This window comes from Rhopalosiphum padi, chromosome 1, assembly GCF_020882245.1.
Source record: "Rhopalosiphum padi isolate XX-2018 chromosome 1, ASM2088224v1, whole genome shotgun sequence".
NCBI classification, from domain to species: Eukaryota; Metazoa; Arthropoda; class Insecta; order Hemiptera; family Aphididae; genus Rhopalosiphum; species Rhopalosiphum padi.
In genome coordinates this window covers 80,592,789-80,614,184 of record NC_083597.1, presented here as the reverse complement: position 1 = coordinate 80,614,184, position 21,396 = coordinate 80,592,789, and the positions used below count along the sequence as shown (strand labels likewise).

At 27.0% G+C, this 21,396-nt stretch overlaps 2 protein-coding genes across 3 annotated transcripts in view; both read left to right on the top strand.

The window, feature by feature from the left end:
* The window catches only part of LOC132920139 (protogenin B-like), a 39,075-nt gene extending 25,782 nt beyond the window's left edge, over positions 1-13,293 (top strand). The window contains exons 3-18 of the mRNA XM_060982305.1: positions 2,236-2,335; positions 3,543-3,696; positions 3,759-3,827; positions 3,900-4,147; positions 4,215-4,360; positions 4,450-4,609; positions 4,674-5,051; positions 5,126-5,281; positions 5,350-5,541; positions 7,258-7,418; positions 7,539-7,680; positions 8,399-8,657; positions 8,721-8,851; positions 8,924-9,111; positions 9,183-9,710; positions 9,837-13,293. Coding sequence (XP_060838288.1) covers positions 2,236-2,335; positions 3,543-3,696; positions 3,759-3,827; positions 3,900-4,147; positions 4,215-4,360; positions 4,450-4,609; positions 4,674-5,051; positions 5,126-5,281; positions 5,350-5,541; positions 7,258-7,418; positions 7,539-7,680; positions 8,399-8,657; positions 8,721-8,851; positions 8,924-9,111; positions 9,183-9,710; positions 9,837-10,007 — 3,183 coding nt within the window. The 3' untranslated portion in view covers positions 10,008-13,293. The remainder of the gene's footprint in view (positions 1-2,235; positions 2,336-3,542; positions 3,697-3,758; positions 3,828-3,899; positions 4,148-4,214; positions 4,361-4,449; positions 4,610-4,673; positions 5,052-5,125; positions 5,282-5,349; positions 5,542-7,257; positions 7,419-7,538; positions 7,681-8,398; positions 8,658-8,720; positions 8,852-8,923; positions 9,112-9,182; positions 9,711-9,836) is intronic.
* A 3,318-nt stretch (positions 13,294-16,611) lies between these two features.
* Positions 16,612-19,920, top strand: LOC132918125 (myosin light chain alkali). 2 transcript variants are annotated; one of them, XR_009660383.1, is made up of 7 exons: positions 16,613-16,754; positions 17,796-17,820; positions 17,929-18,066; positions 18,185-18,352; positions 18,503-18,589; positions 18,740-18,851; positions 19,603-19,920. XR_009660383.1 is itself a non-coding variant. In XM_060979230.1 (6 exons), exons 1-6 carry the CDS (start codon positions 16,752-16,754, stop codon positions 19,662-19,664), a joined length of 483 nt encoding a protein of 160 aa, XP_060835213.1. In that variant the 5' UTR covers positions 16,612-16,751; the 3' UTR covers positions 19,665-19,920. The 2 variants fall into 2 exon arrangements, 1 of the variants encoding a protein (XP_060835213.1); XM_060979230.1 differs by lacking the exon at positions 18,740-18,851 and having other exon boundaries at positions 16,612-16,754.
* The last annotated feature ends 1,476 nt before the right edge of the window (positions 19,921-21,396 follow it).

Genomic DNA, 21,396 nt, shown 5'->3' with positions numbered 1-21,396 from the left:
ATAATTGTTCGTCAACAGAATTGTGTATAGTGATTGTCCTGAAAACTATTTCTGTTCTGCTATTTCGATGATTTTAGTTATTAATCAATTAAAAGAACTTTTTACTAATCATTAAAAAAATTATATCCTATTTATATTCATTACTACCAAATAAATGCATAAATTCGTCGATAAAGACAAGTAATTTTAATGTTTACTAGGTAATTTTTAATTTTTTTGTACTTGGATTCTATATAAATCGAGTTAAATCTTTGAAAAAGAAAGTGGTCAAATAAATTCATAAAATACTGAAGTACTTGAAGCATATTCTAACTGTAGCCGAAACTTCTTTTCAGTAATTTCCTTTTTATTAAAAGTTTTGATTACTGGTGTCAACCGCAACGCCAGAAAAGACATTTTGTTCTTTAAAAAAAAAAGAACTATTTGTAAAATGCTATACCACTGATAGATAAACTGATTTAGTATTACTTAGTATACTTTGAAATATTCATGTACTTATATCTTGAAGAATTAATCAACCGTTTTTCTAAAGATAAAAATAGAAATTCATAGAATTAATGCTGTCAAATTGAATTTTATTTTGTATTATGTACTGTGCGTATTTAAATTATTATTTACAAACCTTATTAATTTATGTAATCAATTTATAAATTTGTTTTTTTTTAATTTATCCCCTCCCTAAAAATTTTTCTAAGTACGTTCTTGAACTTAAACAGTGAAACAAATCGAGAGACGACGTGTTTAAGCTTAATTAGTAGGGCTAGGATTTTTTGCAGTAAAAAATTGTAAAATATGCAAAAAAAAATTTTTTTAAATATTAGTTAATATTATTACATTCTATTATTAAATTATGTTTTTAAAATTTTAAAATGTGAACGACCGGCGATTAAATCGAAAATTTATATTGGCTGAAACTGCTTTCCACATCACACGATGTTGTTGGAGCATATTTAAATGACGTGTTTTGTCCCGGATTTAAAGTACAAATACCTAATATTAACAAATTTTTCTCTCGTTTTATAATCACCGTTTATTATGTTACACATTTTTAGAAATGTTTTGAATCCCTTATTTTTCTTTAGTATTAAGTTAATTTTTGTTTAAATGACGTGTTTTGTCCCGGATTTAAAGTACAAATACCTAATATTAACAAATTTTTCTCTCGTTTTATAATCACCGTTTATTATGTTACACATTTTTAGAAATGTTTTGAATCCCTTATTTTTCTTTAGTATTAAGTTAATTTTTGTTTAAATAGGTATAGTATATTTCCGATAATTCGACAAATAAACTATTAATTTTAGATGTTTATTAAATAAATACCAGTTAAAATTAATAAAATACTCAACAATTTATATATGTGCAATTATATGCATTATGTTTAAAATATGCAAAAATATGCAAAAAAAAAAATGTAGATACTATTTAATCAAGAATAAGCCAAATCATGGACATATCTGAACAACCAATCAATTTGGACTTAAGGAAAAAAACATGCAAATGCATAGAAATCCTAGCCCTACTAATTAGTAATTATTAACCAAGTGCCCAATATGCAATACTAATAAATTGTTCATAGTTTTCACAAAGTATGATAAAAATAAAATCGTTGTGATATGAGTCAAACACAGTATAAACTTTATTTGATTCCAAAATATGCTCTTGTGTGGTAAAAATTATAATAGTATTTCTATAGGTACCTACCTATATATTTGATTTATAATGCTTGTGTATGTATATTAAAATTATACGTTTATACTATCGCATATTTTTGACTTTTGTGTAGGTACTTATAGTATACTTTGGTACTTACTAGTGAATGCTTTTCCTTGAACTTTTGAATCATGAATATTTTCATTGTTCCGAAAATTATCGTGGGCGTTTAATTTGAACAGGTACCAAGTGACATATTATTTTTAAATAGAGCTTTGTAATATTATCCTTTGAATGGCACAAATGCTATTATTATATGTCGATTAAGTGCAGAAAATTGTTAGTTAATATCAATTACCGCTCCTGGTAAAAATATGTAGAAAAAGTTGCCCTTTTATTATTAGTTATAGAACTCCTGTGATAGGTATGCAATAATATAGTATCGTTTATTCTTTTATTTATTATATGATTCTACATTGATATTATTATATTATTGTTTATTGTGCACGTTTTCAGCTTAATAATTGGAATTCGTTTTATCTCATTAATGTCTATATTTATTTGTATCATTATAATTTATAGGTGGCGAACAGAAAAGGGGGCGACGCGGGATCCTATAGATGTATAGTACAAACGCCCACCGGTGCAGTTTCCTCAAAAACAGTTACATTGCTCACGGCAGGTAAATATTTCAATTTAATTGTTTTTTTTTTTAATTTTAAACATTATTGTTAGCATTGCGATTTTTTCCACGATATTATGCTCTTTGGTTTAACTCAACAACAAAATTGTCAGCTACATATTTGGTTATATTATACTATGTATATACTATGCTATATACATTTTATTATGTATCTATATAATATGAGATTGGATGATTTTTAAACTGATTTAGTTTTTTACCGATACGGGAAAATACAATTTGAACGCACGGGCTTCAATATTATTACTATGGAATTCTTGGTAGATGAAGTCCATGTGCAGCGTTGCTGATCATGCGATTCTTGGAATGTGACAAGAAAATTCGAATTTTTTTTCGTAATTTATTTTTTACTCTGTTTTACGTGACTCGTAATAATACGATGTTGGTGATTGACGCATTATGTACGTTTCCAATTATTATTTTTCACGTCCAACTCGCGTACTCTAAGCGCTAAATATTAAGTCACGTAAAAAAATATAATTCAATACATTCCCATTTTCGTCAACTAACAATTTGTTTTCGTCTCGCTTGATTATTTTAATGGTACGTGACACCAAGACAATTTGTACACAAGTAGTTGAAACGTGTATAATGAGACGCATGCTTTTCCGCGGTAATGTGGTGGTGTATGACTGTTCTAATTGAATTATAATTACAGATTAGTGTTGTAATGGATTATTCATTTGTTTACAATTACCTTTTATAGAATTTTACGAATTCTTTATGTCATTTTACTGATGTTAAAAAATTATTTATTTAACTAAACTTTGTTAAAATATAATTAATATGAAATTTTGATTTACCCACTGAGTTTGAAGAAACTGTGGATAATAATCTGTATTGTCCACTAGGATATACAACATTTTTTGTTTTAAACAAACATTGCATATTACAATTTAATATTTATTTTATTAATATATATATATATATATATATATATATATAATGAATACTCACAATAATTTAGTGTGAGAAGTTTATCAAGTCTTGAATATTATTTCATAGTCCAAATTTTAGATTTTTTTATTTTTATTTATTATCTTAAATTTATCTGTTTGAATCAAATTTTCTTGAAAAAAAAAAACTATAATTTATCTATAATTAATATTAACAGTTTTTATTATCAGCTTAATAAGTCTAATTACCATCTATATATTATATTAAAATTATTATATATTTATTTTAGTAATTCATGATTTTGATGTACAACCATCCAATGTAACAGTTAGTTCAGAAGCTAGTCGTTCTGTTATTCGATTTAACTGTCATGTGAATTCCGTTCCTTTAGCAACTATTATGTGGCAGAAAAATGGAGTTGTCTTGTCCAGTAACAATAATAAGTAATTATTAATAATACTAACAAATTCATTTATGTTCTTATAATTATTAATGTTTTTAAAAGGTTTGTAACCAAAGTTCCTGGTGTACTATATATTAAACAAGTTAATGAGAATGATGCTGGAGAGTATAGGTAAATAATAAAATATTAATCAGAAATATTATTTAAATGGTAAATTAATTAATTTACAAAACTTTAACTTAGATGTGTGGGAAAAAATCATTTATTGAATAAGACAAAATACAGTGATGTTGGTCATTTAGTCGTCAACAAGATAAATATTGGAGGATCTTCTGGATCACAATCGGGTATCCAAAAATTAGCATTCATTTCGCCAAATGTTTTAAACTTGAATGTTAAGTATGTGACTGAAGGTGACAATGTGACATTTGAATGTGTGGCTACTGGTGTTCCTGCTCCTCAGCTCAACTGGTCATTTATAAACTCTACAGGTAAACTAAAAAAATTTAAAAAATTTAATTAAATTTATGCTAGTATTATTTTGGTTATTGTCTACAGGATACCGACACAATACTTTACTTAATGATGAAGGAACTTCTGTCAACATATTAAGTTTAACGAGAGTAAGTTCTAAGGATTCAGGAACATATACATGCCATGCATTACAATCTGTGACAGGATGGCCAGATTTGCCACATGCTCAAGTAATAATTATATAAAATAGCTTTTTGAATTTATTTTACTTATTTATATTAGATAATAATAATGTGTTTGCCTTTTTCTTGTATTATAGTATTTTCGATTAGAAGTGATGACACCTCCTAACATTATTATTCCACCAGAAACACAAACTATGCCTATAGCAAATACTATTCGCTTTAGGTGTTTGGCTGAAGGTAATCCTACTCCTAATATAACATGGTATCACAATGGTCAACGTTTAAAGTTAAATGGTAAGCAAATAAAGATTTGATATTAAATTGCCTCAAGTTAATACATTATTTTGTTTTACTTTAGGTCGTATAAAGGCCAAGAGCAAACAACTTTTATTAGTTAGTAATACAGTATCAAGTGACTCTGGATTCTATCAATGTTTTGCCTCTAATCAATATGGGACTGTATGGGCAGGAGCAATGCTCAATATTAGTTCATCTCCATTTGAACCTTCGCCACCTATTAATATTAGCTGCCGTACATTATCTTCTACTCAAATTCAAGTATCTTGGCGAAAGTCTCCAACAGATATTCCTGATGATCCTCCTATCCTTGTTCGCGATGATTCTACGCAACTTGGTTCTTCTCATAGTGGTGTGCTATCATCATCATCTGCTACTGTGTCTACAGATATTGCAAATAAAGTATCCAGAGCATATTCAATACACTATATGCCTACAGGTACTTGATTTTATTTTAATTTTAAAATTTTAAAATCTTATTATTAAGAAATATAACCTTATTTTTAATTAAAGATGGTGGAGAAGAAACACAACAAGTTAGTGTAAACCATTCTATTATTGTTGAAAAATTGAAACCATATAAAAACTACACTTTTTACGTACGAGTCTATAATGGTAGATCTGGATCTGATCAATCTGAAAAAGTCACTTGTAAAACTCAAGACGGAGGTATGTACATTTATTGTAAAAATCTTAGAAATTACTCATCTAATTAAAAATGTATTTGTTTTTTATAGCACCACAAACAGTTCCAGAATTAATTGTTACTCCTCTTAGCCCAATTTCTTTACATGTAGAATGGGCTGCAATTAATGTAAATTTGGCTAATGGAGCGGTTACTCAATATCAAGTAATGTGGAAGCGATTACATAGTTCATCTAATTACATTCAATTGTTACATAATGATGCCAGACAATATACAATAACAGGTACCTCACAATTTTTATCAATGAAATATAAAATAGAGCTTTTCATCCATAAATTAATCGGAACCATTAAGAGGCTGTTATAGTACAAGTTAAATCTATTCAACATTCCAAAGGTTGTGTACTATAATGTTACTACACTGGCTGATCGATAGCCTCCAGTATAAAAATTATACGTTATAGTTGACTAAGTGACAATGATTTTTCAGTTAAAAATATTCTTTAAATTTATTTTACAAACTCTTTATTTTAAAGAGTTGGTTATGATAAGATATACTATAACTTGTCTCAAAAGAGAATAATTAGTTAGCTGGCTGATTGTTGTCCATTTCTATGCATCTCCCATCAATGACCTGTATTATTGGGCGGTCCCCAAATTAAATATAATAATATAACTAATTAGAAATATTAATTGTAAATGTTCGTACGTTTTATTTTTTGTCATTTGATAGCAGTTCTTTTATTAATTTTCAGCAGCTAAAAAAATGGTTCTACAATAGATTCAACAACCTTTGAATTATGACTAAATTAGAAAATAAATATGCAGTTAATAAATTATTTATATTTAATTATGTCATTTAACTAAATTATTTATCTTTTATTTAAATACTTTATTTTTTTTTCAATTTTTAAAACTTTCAGTATTTTAGAACACAGTCTCTTTTAATCGATAACTATTTTTATTAGGATAGATTTTTTTTTTGGATATATTTCACATTTAAATAATAAATACGAGAGAAAAATAAATATGGGAATAATATAAGTAAACAAGCAATTGGATTTTATGATAATATGTTTTGTTTTTATACACTGACTAGCATTATATTTTATTGCTTATTTGTATTTAATACTGTAGATATTTACTTAACAATATAAATATAGATATAGATAGGCCATGGTTTAAATTTTATATTTATTATATAAATAGTATTATATATCCCTTTTGTCAAGAAATATATTATAATGTGTTATAAATAACTGAGCCTTGGATAGAACAAGGCTATATTCTAAAATTACTAGAGATGGAACTAGTATAGTAATATCATCATTTTTATTTTTGAATGAAATTAGTTTGTATAACTACCTTACAGTAATGCGCCATTGTAGTGGTATAACCACTATTCTGAATGTCATAATTTTTCAAAAAAATGATTTGTTTACATAATTTTAATTACATATCTTATAATCCGTTTGTAAAAAAATTTTTAATATTTTTTTATATTTTTATTTTTAGAACTTCTCAACATTATTTTAGTAAAAAATGATATTTGTTCAGTTAAGAGGTTTAAGTACTATTGAAAGTACAAAAGCATTTTTTTTCCCAAATTCTAGTTACTGTAATAAATGTTTTTTTTTAAAAACAGCCTCACTCAAATTTACTAGTAACATTTGATACCTGAATATTTCTATAACTTTTACAACTCTAAAAACCATAAGTCCAATAAAAATAAAGTTAAATATTAATTGAGTCCATAATTTAATAGAGCAGCATTTCCCAAACTTTTTTCTCTGTCTCTCAATGAAAATAAAAATAAAAAATCAATAATAAATAATAATAATAATAATATATAGCTAAATAGTACTATTTATTATACTATATAGTATTTTAAATTAATGTTCGCAGAACGCTGTAATAAAATAAAAAAAAAAGTATGATGAATATAATTTTTTTCCTTTTTAATTTTTACTTTATAGTTTTATTATCGGTTTTTTTTTTAGGACTCAAGCCAGGAGAACAATATGAAGTGCAAGTATTAGGTGCAACACAAAATGGTTTACCTAACATTGATTTTTCATGGCATTTAATTGAGTTGCCGGGTATTAATCCTATCTTGCCTGTACCTATTCTAAGGTTTAGCATTGACCGATCAATTATAAAGGTATGTTGTTGTATTTTAATGTTTACAGAATACTAAATGCAATGATTTGTTTTAGAAAAATATTTGAAAATTCTAATAATTCTGTTAAAATGTTTCTTATTAAATATTATTTACTTTTAGCTTTCTTGGTTTGTCATTGACCAATCAATTAAATTTGACTCATATAAACTCATGTATCGGATCACTAGCCAAACAAACCAGACAGTTATGTTACTGCATACACTCAGACCAGACACAAATCATCATATAATACATTATACTAGTAAGTAATTTTTAGTAAAAAAAAATTTTGTGCATTATTTGTTGATTTCTATATTTTTTAACCCACCCAAATTATATCAAATTTGACTTTAGCAGAACTAATTTTATTAATTAGTTTTAATATTATAATGAATTGACTTTGAGTATCTTACATAAATGTAATAATATTATTATTGCACATTTAGGTACATAGGCTTATTTTGATGTAAAATACTAATATGTTATTTTATTATTATATGTTCATAATATATTATATATTTAATTATATAAATTTTATACCTCTGACATGTGTGCCATCTTAAATTAGTCTCATCATATAAGCACAACTATTTTTGACTACCTACTTGAAACCATTTATAATAATAATACTTTATCTTAAAACATAATTTACAAAATAAATGTTATATACTTCATACTGTATAACATAATTTTAAAGCAAGTTAAAACTTTGTAAAATATTAAAATTTCAAAATGTTCATTCCTCACTTAAAAATTAAAATATAATCAAAAGCCCATGAATTTATTTTAGATAATAATGATAATATACTTACTTTTAAGTTAAATAATAGGTTAATTCGTTCAAATATCAAAGCTAAAATAATAAATTGATTCAGCTGAAAGTAATTTTGCTATTTTACACATACTTCAGAGGTATAATATAAATATTATGCTGATACCTCTATCTAATTTTTGAATTATCATTAATTATGATTTTTTAGGTGATTTGGATGTTTATGAAGTTCTATTAAACTGTGTATCTGAAAGCGGCGAAGGTGAATCAGTATATAGAATTATAGCAGTTAAGTCTGATACATTGTCACCACCATCTCAGATCGAAGCTGTTGCTACATCACTCCAGACATTGAATTTGTCATGGGTTCCTCCAGATTTTGATGATCCATCTTCTTTGCTATTTATTATTTCTTATAACCCAGTATCTAATTTTTCTCAAAATTCTACTACAGTTTTCACTGATAGGTAAGTAACAAATATTATATTTTTAATTTTACAGACAATTGTATTTCATTTTTTGTTTTTTAGTGGTATATTTTCATTTGAACTATCAGGACTTAAACCTTATAGTTTGTATGAAATAAAAATTGCAGTTCAAGATAAAAATAACAGGAAAAGTGAATTCAGTCAAAAGATACAGATACGCACGCTTCAAGGAGGTATACACAATAAACAGCACTGATGTTTTAAATTTCTATATTTATAAAATAAATCATTTTTTTACATTTTAGTTCCTGGCATAGTTGAACAAATAGAATTACAATGGATAAATACTAGTACTGTTCGCATAACTTGGGTAGAGCCAATGAAGTCAAATGGTGTGATTATGGGTTACTATGTTTCATATACATCCGAACTTCACATACCACCTACATCCTGGCAACAATTAAATGTCTCTCGACATAAAAATTCATTAGATGTATGTATTTAATATTTGAACTTTATTTATGAAGTACAATACTTATCATTAACTTTAATCTTATTTCATAGTTGTATGGCTTAAGCAATAACACACAATACTTCTTTATGGTACGTGCTGCTACTGATGCTGGATTCGGTCCCCAAAGTGGTATATATTCCATTATACCATTAACTACACAGATTTACCCACCGGTTAATTCTAAATATCCTGCCAATCCACCAGCCTTATATATGGAAGATCAGCAGCTATTAGGTATAGTGATAGGTTGTGTGATTGGAGTTTGTTGCATATTAATATGTACAACAAGTATTGTGTTGAAACGTCAATGTGTGAAAGCTGAACGAGTAAGAGATCCCCAACATAATTCAATGGGTACTGACGTGGCGTTTTGTGCTCAACATCTACGGCCATTTACTATTGATCGTGATCATCACGAGGAAAGTGTTCCTTTGAACGATGTAAATTATATTACTAGGCATATTGATGGAAGAAGTCGATATTCAAATAACATGTCCGGCATGGCATTGCCACTTCTCGACCAAAGTAATCCAGGAGATCATGACATAACAAATGTCCACATCATTGAAAACCCTCAGGTGAGTTTACTTTGTAACATTGTATCTAATTAATGCAAACAATTATTATTATAATATTTGACCATGACATGATTGCTTTAAACTATTATAATTGGAACTAATGTTTTATATATGTATATATTTTAGTGCACTGTTGATGTTGATGGTTATGATGTGGACAGTCTATTAAGTGAATCAGCTGAAGGTGGTGCAGGTACTGAAGAATCTGGTTGCAGTGACCAACTAGCTAAGAGCCATAAAGGTGGTGGTGATTCCAGCGTGGTTGATGATGGATTTCATGAACATGTTGTGAGCTAAACAGAATGTTAGTTGGTTTGTAGGTAATGGTATAAATGATGTGCCAAAACTGAAACAGAATAATAATATTTTTTATGTATTCCCTGAGATTCACTTAAGTCTGTATTATTTTTTTATACTTTATAATACATATTATAACAAACATCACCAAAAATAAAAGAAATGTTAGGTTTTTACTGACATCACATTACGCATGTTATACCAATAACATAAACTATGTTGGATTTAACCTAAGAGAGTTTATGTAGGCCATTGTTAATTATTTTATTATTATTATTATTATTATTATTATTATTATTATTAGAATGACTATGTATGACTTTGTATGACTATGTATGACTACTCAAAACAATTTTTTTGTGTTTTCTTATTTTCTTATTATTATTATTTAGTTTAGTATTATATTTAACTTTGGATATGCAAATAATTTTATGACAATTTGATCCCTAAAATGAAATTCAATAATTTTTATAAAACATCGCCTCCAATTCTTACCATTTTTTAAGTTATTATTTTCTTTAGGATTTACAAAAAAAGTGAGATACATATGTATATTAATAAAATATTGTTAACATAGTTCATAAGTGTTTTCCTGAATATTATATTTATATTTTTTTTAGAATATTTAGTTAGTAGGTTTCATTGAACCTCACAAATATAGTACAAATAATATATATTTTATATATTTATGATCTTCTGAATTCTATCAAAGATTTTGGTATCGATTTACTTACTATTCTTGGAATTTTTTTTGTTTCATTTTTGTGCATCTTAAGTTATGCATACAGTGTCTATCCCTTTAACTACAAGCCAATAGCTTGCCAATAACTTCAATAACACTAATGTTTACCAGTGTATAATTCATTATATTATAGTTTAAAGCAGAATGTTGTACATAACAATAATAATAATAATAATAATAAAAAAAAATAATAATAATAATATTACTATTACTATAAAAAATAAAAAAGTTAAGTCAAAAAAATTAATTTTTTACATTATAAAAGTTAAACTTAATTTAACAGTTTTGCTGGTATATTTTATATTATTAATTAATGTTTATTTTTGTTTGTTAAATTGTTTAATTTACAACAGTATATATATATAAATATATATATGTAGTTCCTATTCCCCTGAATATTTTACAATTTGAACAAGAGAAATACTTACAATGGAACCTTTTCTTTAGAGATATAATAATGGATCTCAAATGGCGTTTACAATTGAAAAAGTTCTTTGTATATTGTATTAATCTATACACATATAAGTCAATTACATTATCATAGATATTCATTCTCTTGACACATTCCAATCAGGTTGTGATTAATTTATCTCATTATATATATATATATATTATACTATATAGGTATATATAATATATAAAAGTATAATGTATGTACATGTGTATATATATTATATTTATTTCAATCTCCGGTAATATTTTTACAACCTTTATGTACTTAGTGTATATTTTATACATACTATTTTTTATTATTATTATTAATTTTATTATTTTTTTTTTGTTATATTTTAAGAAGTAGGTACAAAATATTTTTTTAAGTTACAATGCTTAAGTTTTTATTTATTTATTTCATTGTTAAGTTTATACTTGCCAACATTAATTTTCATTCAAAAAAAGCAATTATGAAGTAAGAAGTTTTTTTTATGTTTACTTATTAAATTTATATTACTATGAGTGAACTGAAGAAGTAATCATGAAACAACCTTCTATGGTTTTCATTACAACGATGATTATAATTATGTAAAATATAATGATACTTCACAAGTACCTGATAGTTTTATTAAAAATGTAATGTAACTCATACTTATATATTTTGTAAATTGTGTTGAATCTATATAAGAGATCTATACACAATAATAATAATAATAAAAAACTATTATTGCTAATTTATTTATAAACATTTTTAATTTATAAGCCAAGGTATTTGTATTTTTTTTTTTTTTGATTATCAATGTTTATTATCATAGGTAGTTAATAATCAATGACTATAATAGTATAGCTGTGTTTAAATGTGTACAAGCTGAACTCAATTTTTTTATAATTTCAGTGAAAATGGCCTATTTTGGTGCTCTTTGAAAAATCTGGAATTTAAAAAATAAAACCAATATAAATGTATATTATTTTGGCACTTTTGTCCAATTTTATTTCTATACAAACAACAATTTATCAGAATATTTTATTATTATATAATTATAATGCAATGTTTAAAACATTTTTAATTCAAGTTTCTGTTTGTTTAAAAAAATATATTTATATATAACAATACAATTACATGTATTATATTCTTGTTCGAACAAAATTTTTTTTATGAAATCTTGGTACATTTTAAACGTATTTTTATATGGTAGCTATTAGTAAGTTAAACATCTTCAGGGCCTTTTTTTGTAGGTCGTCAAAAGTATACTGTTTTGAATTTATGGTAACTAGTTCTAAGTGTATGGAAAAAGCTCATATTTTAAGGTGCTTCAATTAAAAATTAAAATAACTTTTTTTTGTAATACACAAGTGTTCATACACAAATATATTTATATAAATACCATATATACACATGAAGACTGCCACAATTAAAGAAAATCTGTTTGGAATATTATTTTGTACAATAGTTAACATAGATTTATATTATATTTGCTCCACATTTTTCAACTCTAATTGATCTGTTTGTATGAGAATAAATAGTACAAATTTTTTTTTTCAATGTGTTAAAAAATATGATAATATGATCTATATTGATATACTTGTTTTTATTTCACTGCAAATACATCTGTTGTATGACTTTTTTCCGCTTTGTTATTTTGTAATTATTTGTTATCGCGTTAAAATAAACTAAGTATTTTTATGTGAGTGGTCTCTGCAACACATTTCACCCTGAAGCAATAATGCTATCAAAATTTTATTTTTATGAATCTTAAATGTATGTTAATCCCCTATTTTGTCAAATTTAACTGATACTTGCTGTAATATACATGTTATATTTTTCAACATTTTACCAACGCTGATATTTAATACATTGTAGTATTTGGTTAAGAATTTTGTATTTATATTTCTTGATTACAGTCAAATACATTAATTAACTACCTAGGTACCTCATTAGATTAGTAAGTCGTTGCAGTTTAATTTGTTTTATTATTATTATTAATATTATTTGACGTTAATTGTACCTATTTGATTTGAGTTTATATGTTCTTGTGTGTTGTACGATTAGTACATCGTTTATATTTTGATTAAAATTAAAATTATATAAATTAAAAAAAAAATTATTGTGAATTTGCAAATACTTTATTCATTCCTGCAACATTATTTTTCATTGTACCCACTCATTTTTATCGTTTGAAAGGAAATGATTTTCCATTATTAAAGACTAATAATATTTTCATTTGGGTATAAATATTCAACATTTCAATAGACAATACCTATAATCATAACATTTTTGAAATTATCTCCACCACCAAAAATGAAAGTGTACAAAAAAACAAATAAATAAATTTATCAAAATAGTAATAAACTAATGTTAATTATTATAAATTTAACATCATTATGTATCTCTCTTATCTTTTAAACCTACTCCAAGTTTAACTCAGAAACGGGAGTTTATCGATTTTACTGATTTTCTATGAATCAACTTTGCTGTCTGTTGGTTCTGTCGAGCCTTAAATGTATAAAAATAAAAATTATTACTAGTATTTCTAATCAATGATAGAACGTTCTAACCTAGGTATCTTTTTATTCCTTGTATTATCGCAATTCTCAACTGTGGTGACGGGTACTGCGTTAGTATTACTTTCACTTCAGCTACATGCCCGTATCGTTTATTCGTTTATTGTACTACTAGGTACAAATAAATATAATACACTATTAATTAATAGTACCTTTATATTAAAGGGCCTATAGGTAGATGGCACAAACTCGCTGCCATTTGTAGAGATTGATTTGACTAGGAACTTGCGGGCTGAACGAAGTTTGCCGCTCTCGAAGCCTCGTATTAGCGTAAAATTTTCTCGAATAACTAAACTCGTGCAGGATCTGTCGTGATTGTCTTCTCACCCGTGGTATTAGTTGAAGATGGATGAAGAGAATTGTTGGTGGCACCTCTGGTAGTATCGTGATAGCGATAAGGACCAGCTTCATCTAAACCGTCTTCCCGAGTTGTCTTTCATGTTTTTGTCCATCAAAGACATAGGTACTCAATTGACTTTTAGTTGTAGAATATTGTAGGATTCTTGAGCCTTTTTACAGAGCTGTACACCTCTTTGTCATGGTGGTAGAAGGTTCGTAAAAATAGCAGCGCAACCCTTTAGCGGCTATATATATTTATTAAATTTCAATTTCATATAATGAAATACTGGGCCCCACTGAGAAGACTCGTATATCACAAATTAGGTTATTTACCGTGATCAGAAAACACGCAAAATGAGCGTGTACATTAGTTTTCATTGAAATAAAATGTTTTCAGTATTTTCCGAGGTGCTGGAGTAGTTTGCCCAAGCTTAAAAATAGGTAGTTTTGAAAACAGCATTGACCTGTTAATGCCCCGCATCATATGGAATGTCATTGGTATCACCGATAAGGTTTTTTCGGCTCATCTTCTGACATCTGGAATAAGACAATTAGTCCATATAGTGTTTAGGGGTTCTAGTCGTCCTACTCCAGCACTTATGGACCTTGTCCTTGCTCTCATATAAATAATGATAGATGCATGTACCTAGGTATTTTAATTTATGTACCTATAATATTAAAACATAATAATATTATTTATATTATATATTGCAGACTGCAGTCTAAAACTTATTGATAGTATTTGCGTTATACTTACTATTTTTATTAAGATTTACGGAATGTCAGAATCTATTTGTAGATAAAGTTTAAATATTAGTTGGAACAGAGTTCGATGTAATAAGTAGTAGGTAGGTACCTACTTTTTTCAGAACTGTATATTTCAGCCAAATTATCCTTAATAACTACCTACTCGAGTTTTGATCAATATTTTTATAAAGATCAGCTTTTTAACAATTTGTTATACAAATGGTGCATAATATTACATATAGATATCTTAAGTTCTCACTTGAAAAAAATTAGTTCCTTTTTATTGAAGTTTGTATGACTTCAGAACTACATTACACAAAAATGTTTAAATCCTTAAATACGCAAAAAATAAAAGTATTTTAAAACATCATCCATAAGTAGGTATACTTGAAAATCCAAAAAAGCAAATTTTGAATAAATTCATTGTTGAAAAAAATAGAGTTGAACATTTTAGTGAATCACCCTGTATAATCCTGGACTCTACGGTCCACTGCTTGGTCATTTATATATTTATAAACGGAGCTACGAATAGGTATGTATTGGTCGGTGCGGTGCTGCCGCACAATATTAGTTATTTTTTATTACCTACCTTGTTAGTTATCAGTGCTATCCATGTATTATTAAACTAATCAAATTATAATATTGATTGTAGAATAATTCTAATTATGTACTACATAGTTATTAATAGTTATATTATAATTTATAACGCATAGGCTATGATTTAATAAAATAATAAATGGAAAACTATAAATAAATTAGATTGATGTAGGTAAAATAAGAAGATACCAGTAATGTTTTCCTGAGCTTTCAGCCCAAATATTGTGTAATTAGTTTACTCATGTTCATTATTCAATATAGGATATGGATAAGGTGTGACTACTGTATATTTTTTTTAAATAGAAGAAAGTAAAACCTATTGAATGTATTTATTTATGTCGATATTTGTATGTTAATATTTTTAAAAGTCTGTTTTAGAATTTAGTATTTATAGTCAAATAAATAAAAAGTTGCTTCTTTCACTTTGAATCCAATATACACTGAATAGTTGGTAGATATATAATAAAATAATACCTGTGAACAATTATGTTTTTCGTTTGTTGTAAATTACTGGGACAATGTATGATTTAGAACATTACATTGAAAAACGATTTTATATTTTCTAAAAGCGGTAATATTATATTATATACCTTCTAATTAAGTATCCACTTGAGTCATAAATATTAATATGGAAAGAGATAAATGGAAACGGAAAGTATCATACCTGTATTTAATTGGCAACACCAGCTATATAATATATATATAATATACAATATACATATATAAAATAAAACTTGTTCTGTAAGTAATATTTAAAACGATATCTGTAGTGTGTCCCTTTTGCAATTTTTCGTAAATGTTCAATATAGGTATAAGATTTTCTTGTTCAGAAAAAATTCTCAAGTTTTATGGAACAACGATATCTCGTAATCAATATGTATTAAACTGTTTTTTGGATCTGTATTTATTTATTTATAAGTCTACTTTGCATCCTATCCTTCTTTTAAGGCTATAATCAGGTATATAATTTATCATAATATTATTAAATAAGTACATGAAAATGTGACGTGTACCTTGTGGTATGTGGAGCTCGCGAGTGTATAAAATAATATAATATTGTCCCGGTCGTTCTTTTTTCCCCATAAAAGTACAGCAAGACGGTTTTAGTTGCAACATGATATTGGCAAACGACGGATAGTGGCTTCGAAAATAAAATGTTTATAAATAGAGTTTAATTTGTGAACGTCGGTGGAGGGGTGGCTGTGGCCGAGAAGCGGGTCAGCAGCCGAGGTACACTTCAGTCGATATTCGTTCGCATCGCCTTCCGAGGATACACGCGCGAACCGAACACAGTCCATTCACGATTTAAAAGCGCACCTATTAAAATGGTAAGTACCTACTTATATGATTTTATTAATAATAATTGTACAACAATACGTCCCCGAATCCCCGAATAACTTGAATTGTGATTAAGGTAGTATTCTTTATAAGGTAGTCAATAGAGTTAGCCGATCGCCTGAATAGGTATTATAGGTGTACTAGGTAGAAAAAATAGGTTTTCTTTAGGCAAAAAAAAAAAATTGAAGTTGTTACAGGTATATTAGGAAAATAATATCCAATAAATTAATTCATTTATTTTAAACTGAATAATTAAAATTAATATTTAAATGCAGACTGAACTTTTTTTTTTTTAATAATTATAATAGATTTATAATTATTTCACATTTACGTGTTACGTTTAGGACTTTAGGTTAGGTAGGTATATAACATTATATTATTATTATAAAAATATAATACAATAAGCAATAAATGGTATTATCGTTAGAACAGGCATCACACATCATTATTTATAATTTAACGTCCTCGGTTATTTGGTCATACAATATTTAAGTAGTTATACATTTTTTGAGCATTACATTGTAGTTAATAATAGAGTCTAAATTTTAAATAGCTTTTCTTTAAATTGACGTCGAAAACTTTTTCTAGGAAGCATAATTTTTATCATAGTTAAGAATATTTACTCGTTTATTAATTTACAATTAAATATCTAGTTAAAATTATAAGCAATCAAACCGGTTAGGAATTTAACTAAAAACGCGAGAGGCAATTTACAAGTATTGTTTATTGTACCGGAATATTATATTATTGAGTAATTTTAGATGTATGGGTATGAAGTGGATTATAATACATTGTAGCTATATTTAGTTTGTTTATGCACTAATAATTTTATTATTAATTGTTAAAAGTTATAAAATCATTTAAAATAACTTCGTGTATGGTGGTCAGTATAAGATTAACTTTTCCCAAAAATAATAAATAAACTATTATTTAATTATCATAATTTTAGAAAATATGTCTTTTTACTCAAACTGTTTATTAATTATACATAGTAATTGTTCTAAACGTGTATTGTTTTTTTTGCATTACAGGAATTGTCCAAAGACGATATTGAACGTGAGTACATATAATAATATAAATAATAAGTAATAATGAAACATAGACGAATACAAAACATATGCGTAACATTTCCGTTCGTTAATTTATTAATTGTTCAACTTTTAGGCGTGAACTTCGTCTGGGGTATCTACGACAGCACCAATGAAGGTGTCGACGCTTTCTACTTGGGCGATCTACTCCGTGCTTTGGAAATGAACCCAACGTTGGCCACCATCGAGAAGATGGGTGGAACTAAAAAGAAGGGTGAGCGTAGATTGGTTGATATTTTATACAGATAATTTAGGCGAACCGCCGTGCAATGTCTGATTAATGATAATAACAATACATTAATAATACCGGGTTGTGTGTTTTGCGTGAATAGGCGAAAAGAAATTGATGGTAGAAGAATTCTACCCGATTTTCGCTCAGGTGATCAAGGACAAGGATCAAGGAGTGTACGAAGATTTTATTGAGTGCCTGAAATTGTACGACAAAGCCGAAGATGGTCACATGATCGGCGGTGAACTGACACACATCCTCCTCTCCTTAGGTAAGCAATCGCCAATATCTGGTTGAGTCTATAATATATCTATATTTAAACGTTTTGTATAATATTATTATACCCCACCCATTATGATCTCTTGAGTCCTGACCAGACTGACGTTCTGTTTTTATTTTTATGTTTGTTTTGTGGTTGCAGGAGAGAAATTGTCCGACCAGGAATTAGATGAAGTCGTCAAGGACTGCATGGACCCAGAAGATGAAGACGGAATGATCCCTTATGTCCGTGAGTAATCTATATTCTGTTATATAAGCGTATTATTATAATATGTTTAATTTATATTATGTACAAACAAAAGTTTGTTTACCTACTGGCCATGTCTGCCTACCAATACTTAAACCTATTAAAAAAATACCTTGATCGAATGTTTTTCAGCGTTCGTAAAAAAAGTGATGGTTCGCCTGAGCGACATGAAATAAATTCCATTTTAAGCGTTTAAAGTTAAAAAAAAAACATTAAAAAATTTAAACTATCCGGACCATTATCCGTAAGTGTAAAGAAATCGTTTTGAAACGATACACTGTGATGTCATTGAAATTTTTCTGTCCAATGCAAACTGCTTGTAAAATATATAGTGCGTATGTGTGTATATAAGGCTATAGCTACAGATTTAGTCTTGTGCCGCTTTCGTAATTAGTTCTTAAATTTCGCCGTCGGTTTCGAGCCGATTGTGAACGTTTATTTAAAGCGTGTAATGGACATATTATACGAATCCATTAATAACATGAAATAATGCTTTAATAATATTGTACTACTTTATCTACGATAACCGTTGTAAATTTTTTCATATTTTTGTTTTGATTTCGGTCGGTGTGTAAAATACTTATTTTACGATTATTTGATTTCTTATGCATCTATCGCAGATAAGCAGACCTACATATTTTCAAAAGAGAAATAATCTTTTGCAACCATCATAAAATTAGGCTTAAGGTGTAATATAGACAATTTTATTTTAAAACGGCTGCAAATCGTGTTGTTATGGCGAACGGCGCGTTACATAATATCACGGTAGATATAGTGTATAATATAATAGCTAATGCTATTACTGTACTGACCGGACCGCGACTATAAATATACATTTGTTTTCACGCACATTTTGCGATTGTCGCTGTCCGTCTGCTTTTGCTTTTTTGGCTTTTTTTTTAATACAGTGTTGCGTTGTCTATGACGTGAAGCTGGTCTATTTTTAGAGAAGACTGTATTTTAAACTTGGCGTCGTCCACTTTTTTTCGTTTCAGCGTTTCTGGCCAAAGTTTGCGGAAAGCCCGTACCGGCCGACGACAACCCATTCAACAAGTAAAACTACACGCGCATCGCTCCGACAAAAGCAAATACACGTTATTATTTATTTATTATTATTATTAATATAATTATTATAATTATTATTATTGTTATTGTTATTTTCTGCAGCCACGCGCCTGTCATACGATACGATCATTATTTATTATTTGTATTGTTAGAAACGATTTACGGTGTTTTTGTAAAATATTACATTATTTAATTTAAATATCACGCAGACAACGGATGATAATAATAAAAAAAAATTAAAATATTAATACATTGGAAATTTCATTTTTTTTTTGACATGCTAAACACATGATGTTCATTTTCGTTTTCGATTTGTATTTAATCGACTCTTCTTGTTTTCGTATTTTACCCGGCTGATATATAGAAGTTGTTATGGTGCCAGCGACGAATTTAGTTTTAGAATTATGGTCGGTCAACCACAGTATTTTACCACATAATAATCTGATACTGTGCCAATTTTAAAACAACGTTATCGATTGTGTACTTCTGTAACACGGCGCTTCGTTTATGCAATTCTTTGACGTTGGTGTATTGCATACGCACTGACGAAAGCGTAAGACGCAGCGCGTCTCGCATTCACGATATATTGATACTTATTATTATTACTATCTCAGTTAGGTTTTATATGCTATTAATATTATTTAGTTAATAATATACAAAAATATTCAATAAAAAAAATATCAAAATGTACAGTAAATGTACCAACAATTTCTAATATATCATGAATTGGAATATAAGTATCTTACAATTTAATAAAAATTAAGTAAATTTACTTATTTATATGTAAAAATTGTAAACTAAATAATTATAGTTGGTCTAACTTTTAAATAATTCCATAATATTTTAAATAAATGTTCACATTGTTTTTGTCAAAAACAAAATCACTGATTTTGCAAAATTAATAATAGGAGCATATTATGGATCTTTCATGTTTAGCATATGACACTAATTTTGTTAAAAAATACAATTATTATAGAGTCTTTACCTCATGTATACAAAAATATGAAAAACAAAAAAATTAAAAAAACTAATCAATTCACAATTGACAATTATTATTTTTAAACAATTTGTCGACATTATTAACTAAATTTTTAAAAGATCATTGTAAAATAAAAAATAACAATGCATATAAATCCTAGACCTACGTATGATACTATTTATATATACATATATAATATATGTATATATTTATTACTTGAATATTGAAGTTTTTAATATTAAAATCACAATGCATGTCGTTATTGTAGATGGATAGAGTTTTATATAAAAAATTGTAGAACAGATAATACTTATTTACTTACTTATTATAATTACTTTAAATATTATTATTATTTCATATCATACAAAATCTATTTATTCGTTAAAATAAGGTGATTTTTTAATTTTTTTGTTCTACCTAAAGCTTAAGATTTTAACACTTTTTAATTAGTGAACCGCTTTATTAAAATATTGCCATAATAACCAATAATGTAATAATTAATGTAATATTTTATTACTACAAGAAGCGACAATCTTCTTGTTGTACCTATAATGTATGAATAAACCTTTATTTTTTAATTAAAAAATTGGCTGTAGGACACTTTTAAGGCTTTGGTAGGTCACGAGTCGTCTGTCACTGCTATAGAGTAAAAAATAGATCCTCTATATTTTAAATTTAAATCTCTAGTATCATTGGCAAATTAAAAATTCAAATATTTATTTACTATAGGTAAAATAAAAATGAA